The sequence below is a fragment of the Sardina pilchardus genome, chromosome 19 (assembly GCF_963854185.1).
Source record: "Sardina pilchardus chromosome 19, fSarPil1.1, whole genome shotgun sequence".
In the NCBI taxonomy this organism is placed as follows: domain Eukaryota; kingdom Metazoa; phylum Chordata; class Actinopteri; order Clupeiformes; family Clupeidae; genus Sardina; species Sardina pilchardus.
The window spans coordinates 14,570,542-14,590,875 of record NC_085012.1 but is presented as its reverse complement, the minus strand read 5'-3'; the positions used below and the strand labels follow the sequence as shown (position 1 = coordinate 14,590,875).

Genomic DNA, 20,334 nt, shown 5'->3' with positions numbered 1-20,334 from the left:
AATTAACTACATATATATTTGAAATCCCCCTCCCCCCGGAACCTGTTGCGTTATGAGCCAGCAAACGACCTGTGGCAAAGCAGCACCCTGCTCCTGAGTCTCAGCCACACCAGCCATGCCAAATATAAAAACACCTCATCGCTCTATAAAAATACAATGGAGAAAAACTGTTTACAAAATTAAATAAAAACAAAACAAAATAAACAAGTTAATATATCAGTGCTCTCTCTATGTGGACACTGAGGCCATGAGGCAGATGATCAGAAGTGTTGGAGCAGGTGTGTGAGTGAGAGATCTGATGTGGGGCAGGTGTGTGAGTGAGGTCTCATCTGTTCAGGAAACCGGATTCTTAACATCCCTTATCCGCTCATCAGGACATTCTCACATTCTATTGGTCCAGGTGATCAGACCATTCTCACCTTCGATTGGTCCTGGTTATCAGACCATTCTCAAATTCTATTGGTCCAGGTGATCAGACCCCACCCACACTCACTGGTTCCTGCACAGCCATGGTAGTGTCTCCATATCATTTAATTCCCAACCAAAAATAGACAACAGCAAACATTGTAAAAACAGATAAAACTAATAAAATCTCTAAAATCTGGCTCATTAAAACATATTCACATCTCTTCCCCACTAAACTTAAACGTTAGGCCACATTTGGGCCTGTGTGCAGGTGATCTTAAGCCAGGTCCCTTCAGACCGGCTGACAACCACATCACCCCTAACACACGCACGCACACAATCAGGTGAGCTATAAAAGAATAAGGGTAGGAAGTCCTTTTCATCCTCGTCGTCAGCCTGACCCCTGACCTTTCACACCACATCCATGCCCAGCCCCCTCGCCACAGCCGCCAGCGCCCTCTCCGCTCCTGATTGGCTGCCGCTTGACTCCGCCTGCTCGTCTTCCTCCTGCTCGGCCCCTACGTGCGACAGGGTCTTCAGGACACAGTACACAGGCCCCGCCTCCTGCGGGCGTGGCGAGGAGGCGTGGTCTTCCAACAGCTCGGGCGGGTCAGGGGACGACGGGACGGAGGGATCCGGGTCGGAGGAGTCGTCTGTGGAGGACTCGAGGGCGGGGCGTTTGGGCAGAGGGCCGCCCCCGGGGGACTTGCGCGGCGTTCGCTTCGTGGCCATGTTCTTCATGATCTCCTGCGTCACCTCCACCGTCTCGTAACGCACCATGTTCAGACGCATGAAACCATCCTCATCTTTCTTATACCTGAACAAGAAACAACTTATTATACACATGAAACCATCCTAACGTTGCTTATACCTGAACAAGAAAACAACTTATTACATACACACATGAAACCATCCTAACGTTGCTTATACCTAAACAAGAAAACAAGTTATTATACACACATGAAACCATCCTCATTTCTCTTATACCTGAACAAGAAAACAACTTATTATACACATGAAACCATCCTCATTTCTCTTATACCTGAACAAAAAAACAACTTATTATACACATGAAACTATCCTCATCTTTCTCATACCTGAACAAGAAAACAACTTATTACATACACACATGAAACCATCCTAACGTTGCTTATACCTAAACAACAAAACAAGTTATTATACACACATGAAACCATCCTCATTTCTCTTATACCTGAACAAGAAAACAACTTATTGCACATGAAACCATCTGTAGTGGCCGTTTTTGACCAAACTTAAGAAAACTAAACTTTGGAAATTAAACTTAAATTAAATACTTAAACGGCAACTTCTGGCACCCTGGGCAGGTAATGTACGCAGGCAAGAGAAGAATGTCCAGGCTTAGATTCCATTTTAGTGGTTGGTTTATTCATTCCAGCAGAGCAAACATTTCAGCATCTCTCTCGCGCTGGTAAAAAACCATGTGCCCACCACCCAGGTGCAATACAGGCCTCCTCCTACTTCCTACCTATATTACGCACACACCTTTACCTGTGCTCACTACTGCCCCCAGGTGTCTAAACCAAAATAAATGATTAAACTAAGCACGATAAACTAAACATAAATCAAAACAATTAACTAAACAAATAACTAGCAAAAGAATATTACAAAACATATTACTAATGTGAGCAAATCATAATAATCATAATCATAATAATAAACAAATTAATTAGCAAATTACGACCACTTGAACACAGTAAACCAAGTGTAGCTCTAACACTCCGGCCCCTAATTGTGCACTATCACAATTACTGAACTATAAAAAACGGAGCTACACATTAATCTACTATTCTGACTACATCAGGCACAGATGTCTTCTTGCCCGACCTGCAAGAGAAAGAAAGAAAGAAAGATGGAGAGAAAAGGAGAGAGAGATAGATAGAGAGTCAGTGAATGATCACACTGCCGTCTCCAGCAGTAGGCACAGCTTCGTCACAGGCCTCTCCAGGATGCTGGTCTTTGTTTGGAGGCGGACGGAGCGCACAAAGCCCTTCACATCTGATCTGACATCTAGAACTTTCCCCATCATCCAGGATCCTCTTGGAGCTGTAGCATCTGCCACAAGAACAACATCTCCAGGTGTGAGATTTCTTCTTAGTGATGTCCATTTTTGTCTCTGTTGCATCAATGGCAGGTACTCAGATATCCACCTCTTCCAGAAAAGTTCCGCCATGTACTGTATCTGCTTCCATCTTTTTCTGACGTACAGATCATTTCTATCAAACAGTCCTGGTGGCATAATTGGTTTACCTTTCAACAGCAGAATGTGATTCGGCGTCAAAGCTTCCAGGTCATTTGAATCATCTGAGGTCTTTGTAATGGGCCTATCATTCAAGATTGCCTCAGCTTCGCAAAAGATTGTTTGGAGGCCTTCATCGTCCAGGGTCTGCTGCTTAAGGACTGAGGTAAGAACGCTCTTCACTGAGCGAATCAGGCGCTCCCAAACACCACCTTGATGGGAAGCCGCTGGGGTGTTGAATCTCCATTCTATGCCATCCTGAAGAAAGGCTCTTTGAATTTTATCATGATTCAGAGAAGTCAGACTTTCTTTGAGCTCACGGCTGGCTCCAACAAAGTTAGTTCCATTGTCAGACCTGATGGTTGAGACTGGGCCTCGTCTGCAAAGGAACCGTCTCACTGAGTTTATACAGGAGTCTGTATCCAACGTGTATGCTACTTCCAAGTGTACAGCACGGCTGGTCATGCAGGTGAAGAGCACTCCGTATCTTTTGACAAGACCCCTGCCTCTTTTAACTTCAATGGGCCCAAAGTAATCAATGCCAACATGAGTGAAAGGGGCTTCATCCGGCAACACTCTTTCGGCGGGTAAGTCCGCCATCTTTTGTTCAAGGAGTTTTCCTCTGTTGCGTCTGCAAACAACACAATCTGATATGACCTTTCTAGCAGCAGAGTTTGCATTTATAATCCAATACTTCTGCATTAACTTGGACAACATATAATTTCTTCCAGCATGACCTATCTGCTGATGAATGTGGCGCAGAATTAGTGTTGATACATGCATGTCTTTTGACAGAATAGCAGGACACTTGGATTCCACTGGCAGTGCGGCCTTGCCTAACCGCCCACCCACTCTGAGGATCTCACCATCCATCACTGGGTCCAATCTGTACAGTGGACTGTCCTTGGATATGGGTTTCACACCACTCTGCAACAAGGTGATTTCATCCTTAAAACGGTGATGCTGCACATACCGGATGATTGACAGCTCTGCCCTGGTCACATCTTGAGGCGTCAAACTCTGTCCTTTGAGCGTAGCCTTAAAGCTCTGCATTTGGCTTTCCACCTGCTGATTGCAGTCTGGAGTGTCCCTTAGGTCAGCAGAGGCATAAAGTTCCTTTCTCCTATGTCCCAATAACACAAGAGTGTCCTTGATCTTAAGAAGCCAAGCTACGGCTACTTGCAATCTCCTCCAAGATGAAAAGTAATGGATCAGGTGGCTCATGGCATTGTCTGTGTCTTTAACAGTAGCATTTACCATCAAGTCCCTTTTGATTTCAGGATCAGCGCCAGGAATCACCTGAAGGTCTACATCTAACTTAGGCCACTCATCCTTGGCCTTGTAGAGGAAATCAGGTCCCATCATCCATCTCCTTCTGTTCAGGAGGTCTTCTGCCCTCATCCCTCTTGAAGCATCATCGGCTGGATTTTCCTTTGTCCCCACATACCTCCACTGGTCAACGTCAGTTGCCTCTCTGATGACTGCTACTCTGTTGGCCACAAAGGTATGGAATCGCCGGCTTTCATTTGAAATGTATTTAAGGACTGTTGTGCTGTCGGTCCAGAAAACTGACTTTTCCAGCTTGAGTTGCAACTCCTTCTGTAGCATTCGGTCCACTCTTACAGCGAGGACTGCAGCTGTTAGCTCCAAGCGAGGAATTGTCGTCTGCTTGAGCGGAGCAACTCTGGCCTTCCCCATCATAAATGCAACATGCACCTTATTGTCCCTTTCCAGTCTTAAGTAAGAGACAGCTCCATACCCGACCTCACTGGCGTCAGAGAAGTGGTGAAGCTGTACAGTGACAGGGTTGCCAAAGTCTTTAGGCTTGATGCAACGATCAATCTTGAATTCTGCCACCTTGTGGAGATCTTCCAACCAGCCAGCCCATTGCTTAGCGAGAACATGGGGAATATCTTCGTCCCATCCGAGGTTTCTTTTACAGAGTTCCTGCAGTAACATCTTAGCCATCATGCTGAATGGCGCAAGGAAGCCCAATGGGTCGTACAGGGAGCTGACCACCGAAAGAATTCCTCTTCTCGTCTGTGGCTGCTCCTTTGCTGAGGTCTTAAATCCAAAATGGTCAGTCTCAACGTACCACTGTAGTCCTAATGTACGTTCAACAGGAAGTTGATCTGTATCCAAATCCAGCTCCATCATATCCTTTGCTCTGTGGCCTTCGCTGACAGAGCGCAGTACTGCACGACTATTGCTGGCCCACTTCGACAGAGTGAATCCTCCCTTTTGACAAAGTGCAGTTAAATCCTGGATCATTTTCCTAGCTTCCTCTTCTGAGGCCATTGAACGGAGGCAATCATCGACATAAAAGTTATTTTTCACTGTACTCACAACCTCTGGGGGGAAGTGTTCTGCGTTGTCATCAGCAGTTCTCCTCAAGGCATAATTGGCACAGCTTGGCGATGACGCAGCTCCAAATAGATGTACCTTCATGCGATATTCCTGCGGAGCTTGTGCAGTGTCACCACCTGGCCACCAGAGGAAGCGGAGAAAGTTGACGTGTTTGTTTGAGACATGAACCTGGTGAAACATAGATTGGATATCAGCCACTATTGCAATAGGCTCCTGCCTAAACCGGACAAAAACTCCAATGAGGCTGTTGGTGAGATCGGGCCCTTGCAAAAGCTGACTATTGAGTGATGTTCCTTTATATGAGGCTGCACAATCAAACACAACTCTTAGCTTGCCCTTCTGAGGATGATACACCCCATGGTGAGGGATATACCAAGTTTTCCCACTGCTCTGTGTCAGCTGGTCAAGAGGAACTGGCTCGGCATGTCCCTGTGTTATTATTTCATTTAGGAATGTGGTGTATTCCTCCTTAAACACACTGTTCCTGTCAAACTTTCTTTTCAGGCTACATAAGCGCTGCTCTGCTATATAGCGATTATCTGGCAGGGTAACATTTTCCTTCCTGAATGGCAGGTCAATGCAATAATGACCTCCAATTAGTTTTGCTGTGCTATTGACAATATGCATGAACTTAATATCTTCTCTGGACATTTCAATCTGCTCTTCTGATGAGTTCTCATTAAAGTCATGGTGATACTGTTTTACAAGCATTTCCTGCAGGTGTTCAACAGAGATGCGGTTTGTTGTTACAGCAGAATAGCCACGCTTACCTCTACAGCTTCCACTATGAAGAGGACCATTAACGACCCAGCCAACCCTGGTTCTGACAGCGTATGGGCCTTCATTTATGCTATTTACCACTTCCCATGGCTCCAAAATCTTAGGAGCATCAGTTCCAATAAGCAGATCAACATTTGCATGAATGTCATGGAGTGTTACATCCTTCAAATACGGCCATGGATCAATATCTGCTTGTCGTGGAATATTAAGTGTAGACACAGGTATAGTTCTTTGAGTCAAAACATCAGGAAGCTCTATGAAGTCTTCAACACCCATGCCAGACACTTCAAGACCTGACAAAACATGAGCATTCACAACCTTTTGTTGGCCCATTGTTTTCAACAGAATGCTTGTCCTCTTACCTCGCAAATCCAGACTTTTCGCCATGGTCTCTGTACAGAATGTGCCGGAACTGCCAGGATCTAGAAAAGCATATGTCTGAATGGTCTTATTAGTCAGTTTGCTTCTCACCTTTACTGCAACAATAGAGAAGGTAGTCTCATCTTCCACACCGGCCCCAATATGGCCACACGTCTGAGAGGTTACGGTTGAATCCCTTGGAGAGCTCACAGGGTGTGTAGCTTGTTCTACAAATGTGCCTTTATCCTGTCTTTCTATATGAAGGACCCCGGGGTGTTTCTGGTGACATACACTGCAATCCAATCGACTCCTACAGTCTTTGCTTATATGGCCTACCTTCAGGCAACCAAAACAAATACCCTGGTCCCTAATGAAGATGATCTTGTCCCTGTGCGCTTTGGCTTTAAACTGTGAACACTGACCTAATGTATGGTTTCTCTGCCGGCAGAACAGACAGCAATGAGTGGAGGGGGTGTTGTATCCTGCAGACTGTGCCATATCTTCCTCTCTCACAGGAGTGACATTTGTGGCATAGCTGCTTCCCTTCCTTCTTTCCTGTAGCTGGCTGCTACCGGAGGGCTTGACATTAGGGTGTGGAAGATCTTGAATGTTTCCAAAAATTGGATCTAAAGCTATTTTAACTTGTCTCTCAATAAAATTAACAAGATCAATGAACATAGCTCTCTGTCCTCTTCTTTCTTGCAGATCACAAGCAATATTCCTCCATTTTTCTCTTAATTTGTAAGGAAGTTTTAAAATGATGCTCCGCATGTTAGATGGTAAGTCCAGTTCCCTCATGTACATCATTTGTTCTGTTAGGTTTGAACATCCTCGGAGAAACAGAGAGAATGATTGCAATCCTTTTACATCTTCACCTTTAAGGGGTGTCCAGTTAAATATTTTCTCCATATAGGCAGATGTGATTTTGTGTTCATCTCCAAAGTGCTGAGCAAGAAGATTTTTGGCTCTGTGATAGCCTTGATCTGGAGGCAGATGTTGACAACTGTGCACAAGATCCTTTGGCTGCCCCCTAGTGTACTGTTCAAGGAAGTGCAAACAATCGCTGAGATCGTTCGTTTTCTTCTCCACTACATTTTCAAAGGCTCTAATAAAGGAGTTATATTGAAGAGGGTCTCCATCAAAAATAGGCAAATTTCTTGGAGGAAGAGCAGAGGATACATTTTGCTGAACCAACAGTGCAGTGATTTCGTTTTGTTTTTGCATAATGCCCAACATGTCATTTTGGTTGCTTCTGTTTTGAGTTTGAGAATTTAATATAGGCCCCATTTGACGTCCATAAGCAGTCTGCACTTCTGGGGCTTCTGAATCAAACAGCATTCCATTCATTGGCATAGCAAATCTTTGTCTTGGCCTAACAACTGGTGCAGGATCAGGTACAGCAAGAACATCATTATCATGTGGGACAAAAGCTGTGGCAAGGGGATCTAATAAACCGATGGATCTTTGTGCTTTGCTCCTCTCCAAATAAGAGTTCATTCCATTAGCTCGTCTTGAACCATGCTGTGATGTGTTCGTTTCTAAAACCTGAAGCCTTGCGGTTGTTGCTGCGAGATCTGTTTCAAGCGCCAATTGCTCTTTTTCTCTACGAAGCCGGTCCTCTTGCTCTTCTATGTAATGTTTCCTTTTTAGAGCTTCGGAGCGTTTGAGAAGAGCCGCTCTCTCGGCCTCCGCATTAAGGCGCGCCGAAGATGTTGCAGAAGTCTTTGATATGCCGGTAGCGCGTGTTTTTGCTAAACTTGATCTTACGCTTAAAACGTTAGAAATACTATCCTCAGGTTGTATTCCGTCATCAACGTCGATGGGTTCCTTTGGTTGTGAGTATGGATGACCAATTTTAGACAGCCACTCTTTCACTTCTTCAATAAATGCTTGACATGATTTCATCTTCTCCTCAAAGTTTTTAGTTTTAGTGATAAGTATTTGATCATCTTCTGGTAGAGGCAATTCCATAAATGTTTCATGTATAGAGAGTGCTTCATCATAACATTTAATGAACAAAGCGAGCTGAGTGTTCACTGCAACGGCACTTCCACTTAATTCCATTAACGCACGGATTTTTTTCATAAGCTTTTTAGCCTGACTAGTTTTTGCAGTGCGCTTTTCTTGGCAAGTTTGTATGTACAGACACATTCCTTTGGAAGTCAATGTGATTGACCGCTTTGATTCCGGCTTTTCCAGATCGGGTGCAGTCTCTGGGTCCGTCATTTTGTTGCAAACTTAATTGCTGATAATAGTCCGCAATCGGGCGACAAGGCTATCAATGGATGGCCACGTTATTGAAACAACTTTATCGAGCAAACAAATCCTCTTCAAGCGCTCAAGCCGCAGCGCACAAGGCCACTTGGTGCGTCGATAATCCAACAGTGTACATCCAACTAATGTTAAAACTGTCCAAGTTTAAAGTCACTTTTCGTGAAACCGTTTTCCAATACGGCGTTTGTAGTACACATACCAACTGGAGATTTTCGGGCCAGGCCTCTGTCTCACGCCAGCAGACAATCCATGAATGGCGAATCAAACAATCCGTGCTGATCGTCGGGTATTCCAATAATATCCGATGCGAATTTCCAGGAAAGTTCTTCTTTCTTTCAGTAATCCTTAGTCGGGTTTTTACTTCTTCTCAGTAATCCATAGGCAAGTTTTTACTTCTTCTCAGTAATCCATAGGCAGGTTTTTTACTTGTTGTAGTGGCCGTTTTTGACCAAACTTAAGAAAACTAAACTTTGGAAATTAAACTTAAATTAAATACTTAAACGGCAACTTCTGGCACCCTGGGCAGGTAATGTACGCAGGCAAGAGAAGAATGTCCAGGCTTAGATTCCATTTTAGTGGTTGGTTTATTCATTCCAGCAGAGCAAACATTTCAGCATCTCTCTCGCGCTGGTAAAAAACCATGTGCCCACCACCCAGGTGCAATACAGGCCTCCTCCTACTTCCTACCTATATTACGCACACACCTTTACCTGTGCTCACTACTGCCCCCAGGTGTCTAAACCAAAATAAATGATTAAACTAAGCACGATAAACTAAACATAAATCAAAACAATTAACTAAACAAATAACTAGCAAAAGAATATTACAAAACATATTACTAATGTGAGCAAATCATAATAATCATAATCATAATAATAATAAACAAATTAATTAGCAAATTACGACCACTTGAACACAGTAAACCAAGTGTAGCTCTAACACCATCCTCATCTTTCTTATACCTGAACAAGAAAACAACTTCTGAATGGAGTCAGTAATCATCAGTAGGCTTTTCTCTTGCATACCATGTTTCAAATTCCCACACATACATGTTAAGTAGTGGACCATGTCATTTTATTCAATTAACATTTGACCCCTTTCAAAAATACTATTCCCATTGCACGTCAAAAATGTTGTTGGTGCATTTTAGGTTAGCAGTACCTACAGGCTTATTGTCCCGAAAATGAAGTGAACTGTGACTTCAAAACCGAGGTACACATTGAACCGTGAAGTTTGTGCATTGTTACAGTCCTAAACCTCATAATTTAGAGCGGAGCTCTGAAGGTAAACCACTCTCAGCCTCTGTGATTGGCTGACTGAGGGGTGGGCGTCGGCGGACCCACCTGAAGCGTGCGTGTCCGGAGGGCCACTTCAGCTGGTGTTTGTTCCGCAGGTGTAGCGTCAGGGTGTAGCACCAGGAAAAGGTCTTATCACACAGGTGGCACTTATACCGCGACACTGTTGCACCCTGTCACACACACACACACACACACACACAGAAACCCATGAACATAAATACCACAGACATCAGAACGTTATGATTGACAAAAGGAGGCATCTAGGTTCTAAGCATCTAGGCAAGTGGTTCACACAAGTGTGTATATATGTGTGTATGTAATATGAGTGTGTGTGTGTATGTATGTATGTATGTGTGTGTGTGCAGACCTCATGGTATCTCCTGTAGTGCTGACGCATAGTGTGGGACATTCGTGAGGTGTAGGCACATCCATCCACTTGGCACTGGTACTCGCCCTCGTTATGCGTCTCCATGTGTTTCCTGAGGTCGTGCTGATTCTTAAAGCTGCAGGCACAGGACAGGAGGCACAATCACACAAAGTACAATCAGATTGACAGGATTGTCTGGTTAGTCAGCTAGTCAATGTAGTAGTTCTGGTGGTGTGTATTTTTTAGAGGTAAGGAGTGTGTGTGTGTGTGTGTGTGTGTGTGTGTGTGTGTGTGTGTGTGTTGCGAGGCAGGTACCAGCTCTCGCAGAAGTCACACGGGAATGGCCGCTCATCACAATGACGGAACTTGATGTGGATCTTCAGCGTCGCAAGAGAAGTACAGGTCATATCACAGAGAGGGCACTTTATGTGGTTCACTGTGAGAAAGAGACACCCATGCTTTATGAAGTTTGTTGCAAAACACACTTAGTGTTGAGGCATATGCACACCCACACACACACACACCCACCCACCCACACACACACACACACACACACACACACACACACACACACACTTACCATGCTGGCGTACATGGTCTCTCAGGAGTCTCTCATTGGCGAAGCGTTTATCACAGTGACCACATATCAGCGTTTCTGGAGGAAACACCCACACACCATTACACACAATCATCACAAGCCTCTTTACAATACACCACAGCTGGATGTGGGAGGGTGTGTGTGTGTGTGTGTGTGTGTGCATGTGTGTATGGTGTTTTACCATCACATTGAACCTCATGGTAGGTATGAGAGTGTGTGATCTGGAAGGCTGTGTGTGTGTTTGCGGTTCATAATTAAATTGGGCATGACGTGTGTGTGTGTGAGTGTGTGTGTGTGTGTGTGTGTGTGTGTGTGTGTGTGTGTGTGTGTGTGTGTGTGTGTGTGTGTGTGTGGGTGTGTGGGTGTGTGTGTGGATGTGTGTGTGTGTGGATGTGTGTGTGTGTGGATGTGTGTGTGTGTGTGTGTGTGTGTGTGTGTGTGTGTGGATGTGTGTGTGTGTGGATGTGTGTGTGTGTGGATGTGTGTGTGTGTGTGAGGGACTCACCATCGGGCTGGGCCTGGCGCTGGATGTGGTCGAAGAACTTGGTGTTGCTGGAGAACATTCCCCCACAAGTGGGGCAGGCGACGATGCGCTCCTGTGTGTGGCTGCGCAGGTGTTCCCGCAGCCGATACTTGATCTTAAAAAAGGCCTCGCAGCCTGGCGACAGGAAATGGGAAGGAGAGCAGCGATATAGTCATCCATCTACTCAAACAGCAGCCATCACACTGTCAATGTCTGGGCTTGTCTGACCACTAGCCCTACAATCAAATTAGTTACAAGAGACAGTGGCAAAGCGAGCGGCTGCCATTCATTTTCAATAACAGTGGACGTTGCTCAAGTGACAAGAGCTTGTTATGCTGGCAGCTAGGCAGGGCCAAAACATACAAGGACTCAATTTTATGCAAATGCTGAGCGATGCGACACGGTGACTGCCAATCCAAGTGAAGGCAGCGTGACGTACAGTACATTGCTTGAAACTTAACTTGAGAAAATGTCCAAGATGGCAGAACTAACTCATAGATGGCAGCATTTCTATATAAAGCAAATAATTAACGCCTATTCAGCGGCAAGGCTCTTGCAGCTAACGTGACTGTAAGGGAACACACATCTGTGCAAATTTCATCTCTGAGAGTGCAGCCAGGCTAGCAACATGGAAGACGCAGAAGTGCCGTTTGAGGCTGGCCAACCCCTTTCATAAAGGAAGGACAGGAATGGGGAGGAGGAGGAGGTGGGGGAAGGAGCACAGAGGAGACATGTGAGTGAGGAGGAGCGGAGAAGTTAAAAGGTGAAAGGAGTGGAGACGAGATTAGAGGAGAAGACGAGAAGAGAGACGAGAAAGAAGATGAGAAGAGATAGGAGAGGAGAGGAGAGGAGAGGAGACACAAAAGGAAAGGAAGAGAGAAGATAGGAGAGTACATGAAAGGAGGAGAGGAGAGGAGAGGAGAGCGCACCTTTCCAACTGCAGAAGAGCACCTGCTGGCGATCAGGTAAGGCGCGCAGCTCAGTGCAGTGGGCATGCATATCCACATGCCGATAGAACCACTCAGCATTGTTAAACGTGCTCTGTCAACAACAACAACAACAACAACAACAACAACAAAACAGAAACAAACATATTTAAGCATAACAGCACAAAAAGCAAACGTTTAAGTGCCCAACCATGAACACGGCAGTGCCTGTCATAGTGTGGTGTGTGTGTGTGCGTATGTAAGAGAGAGAGAGAGAGAAAGATACTTACGTCACAGTGCTCCCACTCGCACACGAAGGCGTCTCCCAGCTCGGTGATGAGGTTGCTACTGTTGAGCTCCTGGGTGCAGGTGGGCAGCTCGGGATGTGCCTGCAGCTGCTGCCGGCCAACGAACATCAGCTTGGCGTGGAACACGTGGAAGTGTGCGTGCACCGCCAACTCCTTGACATTGCCCATAGCCACAAACTCACAGCCACGCCACAGGCACGGACAGTCATCTGCACATGGGCACACACACACACACACACATGAACACACTGACAGGTGAGTCCACACAGCAATTGTAGATGAAAGCAGGAAGTCTTGACAGGTTTGGTACATCAGCCAGCAGGATGTTATTGCATTACCTTGGTGTCAGTAGTACAGTACATCACACCATTCTGACGCCAATGTGCTAAAGAGAACAACCACAGACTTGAGGGCTCTGACTGACAGGGGAGAGGCGTTTGCACAGATAAGCTCAGTAGTGCACGTCAGCAATATTGCTACTGCACCCCTCTCCAGCTCAGAATTATCCTTCCCATCACACTAGACAGCCAGCCAAAGTGGACAAGCTGACCACGGATGTGATGTCTCTTCTTACCGAGTTCGTCCAGGTTGTCTCCCTCGCCTACATGGTCCTTCAGGTGCTGAGACATGTGTTCGCTCAGGTCCTCCATTCTGGTGCCTTTAAAGGAGCAGTTCCCCCACTCACACGCCACCACCATCTTGGACAGATCTTTTCGCCTGAGCTGATCTTTACGCTGGGCCATGGTGACCTGAACCACACAAAATCACGCAAACGATGTGACACAACTTCAGTACTGAGCAAATAAAAACCAGTCGTCAGAGAACTGACTTTACCAGTAACAACTGTGATGGAGTATCCTACATGCCTCCATAGCAAACCTAAACTGTCGAATAGCTATCCGACAAACAGTTGAGCTATGAGTGGTGCTGTAATCATAGATAAGTTAGCTTGCAATAGCTTGTTAGCAAACATTAGCTGTTGACAAGTCTCACATCATAGATTCATTTTTGTTTTACACTATTCATTCCAACAATTTATTCAATACACATTTCTACACAATAATTCAATATCTTCACAGGTAAATTCTGTACATACTGCAAGAAATGCATATGTTTGAATGTAGTTACTAATTTTAAGGAGCACTTACTCTTCTCTCGTACCATAACAGTAGTGTGAAACTAGCGACAGTAAAGAAAAATCCAATATGGCCGCCATTCGCGAATCTTTCAAAATAAAAGTCAGAACATATTCATTGCTTTTTCAATTCATGAGGACGAAAATTATTCATTTAAAACTGTATTGCGTTACCAAAGCAAGGTAAAGTTAGAAAATAATTAAATAAGACATTTAAATCAAAAATACACCTTAGAATGTTATTTAGAATGTATTTTTGAATGTGCCTTATCTACCTTATTGCCTAGTGTTAAATTAAAACTGTGAAGCTGATAAAACTATAACGTTGTGCTTATTTAAAAGGTGGGTTTATAACATGCACTATAATATTGCAGATATCTATAGGCTACCAATTCTGCCTTTGTGGGTACCAGGCCAAACTAAGTGTGTAGTGAGTCACATAATGGCCTGCCATTGACACACAGCTGTTGAACTTCAAATTGTGTGGCTGTGAAAACAATAAGTTGTGCATATGTAAAAGGGGGGTGAAATGGAATCCTTAGAAGGTCTACTTTCAGGAAATATATAGATGTTTATACCGAATTCGCCTTTGTGAGTACCAGGCCATACCAAAGGTGTACCGAGTCACATACTAAGCGTTACTTTGACACACAGCTGTTGAACTTCAAATTGTGTGGCTGTGAAAACAATAAGTTGTGCATATGTAAAAGGGGGGTGAAATGGAATCCTTAGAAGGTCTACTTTCAGAAAATATATAGTTGTTTATACCGAATTCGCCTTTGTGAGTACCAGGCCATACCAAAGGTGTACCGAGTCACATACTAAGCGTTACTTTGACACACAGCTGTTGAACTTCAAATTGTGTGGCTGTGAAAACAATAAGTTGTGCATATGTAAAAGGGGGGTGAAATGGAATCCTTAGAAGGTCTACTTTCAGAAAATATATAGTTGTTTATACCGAATTCGCCTTTGTGGGTACCAGGCCATACCAAAGATGTACCCAGTCACATAATAGGCCTGCCATTGACACACAGCTGTTGAACTTCAAATTGTGTGGCTGTGAAAACAATAAGTTGTGCATATGTAAAAGGGGGGTGAAATGGAATCCTTAGAAGGTCTACTTTCAGAAAATATATAGATGTTTATACCGAATTCGCCTTTGTGGGTACCAGGCCATACCAAAGGTGTACCGAGTCACATACTAAGCGTTACTTTGACACACAGCTGTTGAACTTCAATTTGTGTGGCTGTGAAAACAATAAGTTGTGCATATATAAAAGGGGGGTGAAATGGAATCCTTAGAAGGTCTACTTTCAGAAAATATATAGTTGTTTATACCGAATTCGCCTTTGTGGGTACCAGGCCATACCAAAGGTGTACCGAGTCACATAATAGGCCTGCCATTGACACACAGCTGTTGAACTTCAAATTGTGTGGCTGTGAAAACAATAAGTTGTGCATAGGTAAAAGGGGGGTGAAATGGAATCCTTAGAAGGTCTACTTTCAGAAAATATATAGTTGTTCATACCGAATTCGCCTTTGTGGGTACCAGGCCATACCAAAGGTGTACCGAGTCACATAATAGGCCTGCCATTGACACACAGCTGTTGAACTTCAAATTGTGTGGCTGTGAAAACAATAAGTTGTGCATATGTAAAAGGGGGGTGAAATGGAATCCTTAGAAGGTCTACTTTCAGGAAATATATAGATGTTTATACCGAATTCGCCTTTGTGAGTACCAGGCCATACCAAAGGTGTACCGAGTCACATACTAAGCGTTACTTTGACACACAGCTGTTGAACTTCAAATTGTGTGGCTGTGAAAACAATAAGTTGTGCATATGTAAAAGGGGGGTGAAATGGAATCCTTAGAAGGTCTACTTTCAGAAAATATATAGTTGTTTATACCGAATTCGCCTTTGTGGGTACCAGGCCATACCAAAGATGTACCCAGTCACATAATAGGCCTGCCATTGACACACAGCTGTTGAACTTCAAATTGTGTGGCTGTGAAAACAATAAGTTGTGCATATGTAAAAGGGGGGTGAAATGGAATCCTTAGAAGGTCTACTTTCAGAAAATATATAGATGTTTATACCGAATTCGCCTTTGTGGGTACCAGGCCATACCAAAGATGTACCCAGTCACATAATAGGCCTGCCATTGACACACAGCTGTTGAACTTCAAATTGTGTGGCTGTGAAAACAATAAGTTGTGCATATGTAAAAGGGGGGTGAAATGGAATCCTTAGAAGGTCTACTTTCAGAAAATATATAGATGTTTATACCGAATTCGCCTTTGTGGGTACCAGGCCATACCAAAGGTGTACCGAGTCACATACTAAGCGTTACTTTGACACACAGCTGTTGAACTTCAATTTGTGTGGCTGTGAAAACAATAAGTTGTGCATATATAAAAGGGGGGTGAAATGGAATCATTAGAAGGTCTACTTTCAGAAAATATATAGTTGTTTATACCGAATTCGCCTTTGTGGGTACCAGGCCATACCAAAGGTGTACCGAGTCACATAATAGGCCTGCCATTGACACACAGCTGTTGAACTTCAAATTGTGTGGCTGTGAAAACAATAAGTTGTGCATATGTAAAAGGGGGGTGAAATGGAATCCTTAGAAGGTCTACTTTCAGAAAATATATAGATGTTTATACCGAATTCGCCTTTGTGAGTACCAGGCCATACCAAAGGTGTACCGAGTCACATACTAAGCGTTACTTTGACACACAGCTGTTGAACTTCAATTTGTGTGGCTGTGAAAACAATAAGTTGTGCATATGTAAAAGGGGGGTGAAATGGAATCCTTAGAAGGTCTACTTTCAGAAAATATATAGATGTTTATACCGAATTCGCCTTTGTGAGTACCAGGCCATACCAAAGGTGTACCGAGTCACATACTAAGCGTTACTTTGACACACAGCTGTTGAACTTCAAATTGTGTGGCTGTGAAAACAATAAGTTGTGCATATATTAAAGGGGGGTGAAATGGAATCATTAGAAGGTCTACTTTCAGAAAATATATAGTTGTTTATACCGAATTCGCCTTTGTGGGTACCAGGCCATACCAAAGGTGTACCGAGTCACATAATAGGCCTGCCATTGACACACAGCTGTTGAACTTCAAATTGTGTGGCTGTGAAAACAATAAGTTGTGCATAGGTAAAAGGGGGGTGAAATGGAATCCTTAGAAGGTCTACTTTCAGAAAATATATAGTTGTTTATACCGAATTCGCCTTTGTGGGTACCAGGCCATACCAAAGGTGTACCGAGTCACATACTAAGCGTTACTTTGACACACAGCTGTTGAACTTCAATTTGTGTGGCTGTGAAAACAATAAGTTGTGCATATGTAAAAGGGGGGTGAAATGGAATCCTTAGAAGGTCTACTTTCAGAAAATATATAGATGTTTATACCGAATTCGCCTTTGTGAGTACCAGGCCATACCAAAGGTGTACCGAGTCACATACTAAGCGTTACTTTGACACACAGCTGTTGAACTTCAAATTGTGTGGCTGTGAAAACAATAAGTTGTGCATATATTAAAGGGGGGTGAAATGGAATCATTAGAAGGTCTACTTTCAGAAAATATATAGTTGTTTATACCGAATTCGCCTTTGTGGGTACCAGGCCATACCAAAGGTGTACCGAGTCACATAATAGGCCTGCCATTGACACACAGCTGTTGAACTTCAAATTGTGTGGCTGTGAAAACAATAAGTTGTGCATAGGTAAAAGGGGGGTGAAATGGAATCCTTAGAAGGTCTACTTTCAGAAAATATATAGTTGTTTATACCGAATTCGCCTTTGTGGGTACCAGGCCATACCAAAGGTGTACCGAGTCACATAATAGGCCTGCCATTGACACACAGCTGTTGAACTTCAAATTGTGTGGCTGTGAAAACAATAAGTTGTGCATATGTAAAAGGGGGGTGAAATGGAATCCTTAGAAGGTCTACTTTCAGGAAATATATAGATGTTTATACCGAATTCGCCTTTGTGAGTACCAGGCCATACCAAAGGTGTACCGAGTCACATACTAAGCGTTACTTTGACACACAGCTGTTGAACTTCAAATTGTGTGGCTGTGAAAACAATAAGTTGTGCATATGTAAAAGGGGGGTGAAATGGAATCCTTAGAAGGTCTACTTTCAGAAAATATATAGTTGTTTATACCGAATTCGCCTTTGTGGGTACCAGGCCATACCAAAGATGTACCCAGTCACATAATAGGCCTGCCATTGACACACAGCTGTTGAACTTCAAATTGTGTGGCTGTGAAAACAATAAGTTGTGCATATGTAAAAGGGGGGTGAAATGGAATCCTTAGAAGGTCTACTTTCAGAAAATATATAGATGTTTATACCGAATTCGCCTTTGTGGGTACCAGGCCATACCAAAGATGTACCCAGTCACATAATAGGCCTGCCATTGACACACAGCTGTTGAACTTCAAATTGTGTGGCTGTGAAAACAATAAGTTGTGCATATGTAAAAGGGGGGTGAAATGGAATCCTTAGAAGGTCTACTTTCAGAAAATATATAGATGTTTATACCGAATTCGCCTTTGTGGGTACCAGGCCATACCAAAGATGTACCCAGTCACATAATAGGCCTGCCATTGACACACAGCTGTTGAACTTCAAATTGTGTGGCTGTGAAAACAATAAGTTGTGCATATGTAAAAGGGGGGTGAAATGGAATCCTTAGAAGGTCTACTTTCAGAAAATATATAGATGTTTATACCGAATTCGCCTTTGTGGGTACCAGGCCATACCAAAGGTGTACCGAGTCACATACTAAGCGTTACTTTGACACACAGCTGTTGAACTTCAATTTGTGTGGCTGTGAAAACAATAAGTTGTGCATATATAAAAGGGGGGTGAAATGGAATCATTAGAAGGTCTACTTTCAGAAAATATATAGTTGTTTATACCGAATTCGCCTTTGTGGGTACCAGGCCATACCAAAGGTGTACCGAGTCACATAATAGGCCTGCCATTGACACACAGCTGTTGAACTTCAAATTGTGTGGCTGTGAAAACAATAAGTTGTGCATATGTAAAAGGGGGGTGAAATGGAATCCTTAGAAGGTCTACTTTCAGAAAATATATAGATGTTTATACCGAATTCGCCTTTGTGAGTACCAGGCCATACCAAAGGTGTACCGAGTCACATACTAAGCGTTACTTTGACACACAGCTGTTGAACTTCAAATTGTGTGGCTGTGAAAACAATAAGTTGTGCATATATTAAAGGGGGGTGAAATGGAATCATTAGAAGGTCTACTTTCAGAAAATATATAGTTGTTTATACCGAATTCGCCTTTGTGGGTACCAGGCCATACCAAAGGTGTACCGAGTCACATAATAGGCCTGCCATTGACACACAGCTGTTGAACTTCAAATTGTGTGGCTGTGAAAACAATAAGTTGTGCATAGGTAAAAGGGGGGTGAAATGGAATCCTTAGAAGGTCTACTTTCAGAAAATATATAGTTGTTTATACCGAATTCGCCTTTGTGGGTACCAGGCCATACCAAAGGTGTACCGAGTCACATAATAGGCCTGCCATTGACACACAGCTGTTGAACTTCAAATTGTGTGGCTGTGAAAACAATAAGTTGTGCATATGTAAAAGGGGGGTGAAATGGAATCCTTAGAAGGTCTACTTTCAGGAAATATATAGATGTTTATACCGAATTCGCCTTTGTGAGTACCAGGCCATACCAAAGGTGTACCGAGTCACATACTAAGCGTTACTTTGACACACAGCTGTTGAACTTCAAATTGTGTGGCTGTGAAAACAATAAGTTGTGCATATGTAAAAGGGGGGTGAAATGGAATCCTTAGAAGGTCTACTTTCAGAAAATATATAGTTGTTTATACCGAATTCGCCTTTGTGGGTACCAGGCCATACCAAAGATGTACCCAGTCACATAATAGGCCTGCCATTGACACACAGCTGTTGAACTTCAAATTGTGTGGCTGTGAAAACAATAAGTTGTGCATATGTAAAAGGGGGGTGAAATGGAATCCTTAGAAGGTCTACTTTCAGAAAATATATAGATGTTTATACCGAATTCGCCTTTGTGGGTACCAGGCCATACCAAAGATGTACCCAGTCACATAATAGGCCTGCCATTGACACACAGCTGTTGAACTTCAAATTGTGTGGCTGTGAAAACAATAAGTTGTGCATATGTAAAAGGGGGGTGAAATGGAATCCTTAGAAGGTCTACTTTCAGAAAATATATAGATGTTTATACCGAATTCGCCTTTGTGGGTACCAGGCCATACCAAAGGTGTACCGAGTCACATACTAAGCGTTACTTTGACACACAGCTGTTGAACTTCAATTTGTGTGGCTGTGAAAACAATAAGTTGTGCATATATAAAAGGGGGGTGAAATGGAATCATTAGAAGGTCTACTTTCAGAAAATATATAGTTGTTTATACCGAATTCGCCTTTGTGGGTACCAGGCCATACCAAAGGTGTACCGAGTCACATACTAAGCGTTACTTTGACACACAGCTGTTGAACTTCAATTTGTGTGGCTGTGAAAACAATAAGTTGTGCATATGTAAAAGGGGGGTGAAATGGAATCCTTAGAAGGTCTACTTTCAGAAAATATATAGATGTTTATACCGAATTCGCCTTTGTGAGTACCAGGCCATACCAAAGGTGTACCGAGTCACATACTAA

At 43.4% G+C, this 20,334-nt stretch overlaps 1 protein-coding gene across 3 annotated transcripts in view; it reads right to left on the bottom strand.

Moving 5' to 3' along the window:
• Positions 1 to 80: 80 nt before the first annotated feature.
• zgc:112083 (uncharacterized protein LOC550461 homolog) overlaps positions 81 to 20,334 on the bottom strand; it is a 26,501-nt gene continuing 6,247 nt past the window's right edge. Inside the window, exons 1-10 of one of the 3 annotated variants that reach the window (XM_062521581.1) lie at positions 13,633 to 13,657; positions 13,059 to 13,233; positions 12,467 to 12,693; positions 12,180 to 12,291; positions 11,233 to 11,385; positions 10,710 to 10,784; positions 10,445 to 10,565; positions 10,130 to 10,265; positions 9,808 to 9,932; positions 81 to 1,222 (exon numbers count right to left, since the gene is read on the bottom strand). In XM_062521581.1, the coding sequence (XP_062377565.1) occupies positions 817 to 1,222; positions 9,808 to 9,932; positions 10,130 to 10,265; positions 10,445 to 10,565; positions 10,710 to 10,784; positions 11,233 to 11,385; positions 12,180 to 12,291; positions 12,467 to 12,693; positions 13,059 to 13,227 (1,524 nt within the window). In that variant the 5' untranslated portion in view covers positions 13,228 to 13,233; positions 13,633 to 13,657 and the 3' untranslated portion in view covers positions 81 to 816. Of the gene's footprint in view, positions 1,223 to 9,807; positions 9,933 to 10,129; positions 10,266 to 10,444; positions 10,566 to 10,709; positions 10,785 to 11,232; positions 11,386 to 12,179; positions 12,292 to 12,466; positions 12,694 to 13,058; positions 13,234 to 13,580; positions 13,603 to 13,632; positions 13,658 to 20,334 lie in introns of those variants that run through there. The other 2 variants (XM_062521582.1, XM_062521580.1) reach the window with 2 other exon arrangements.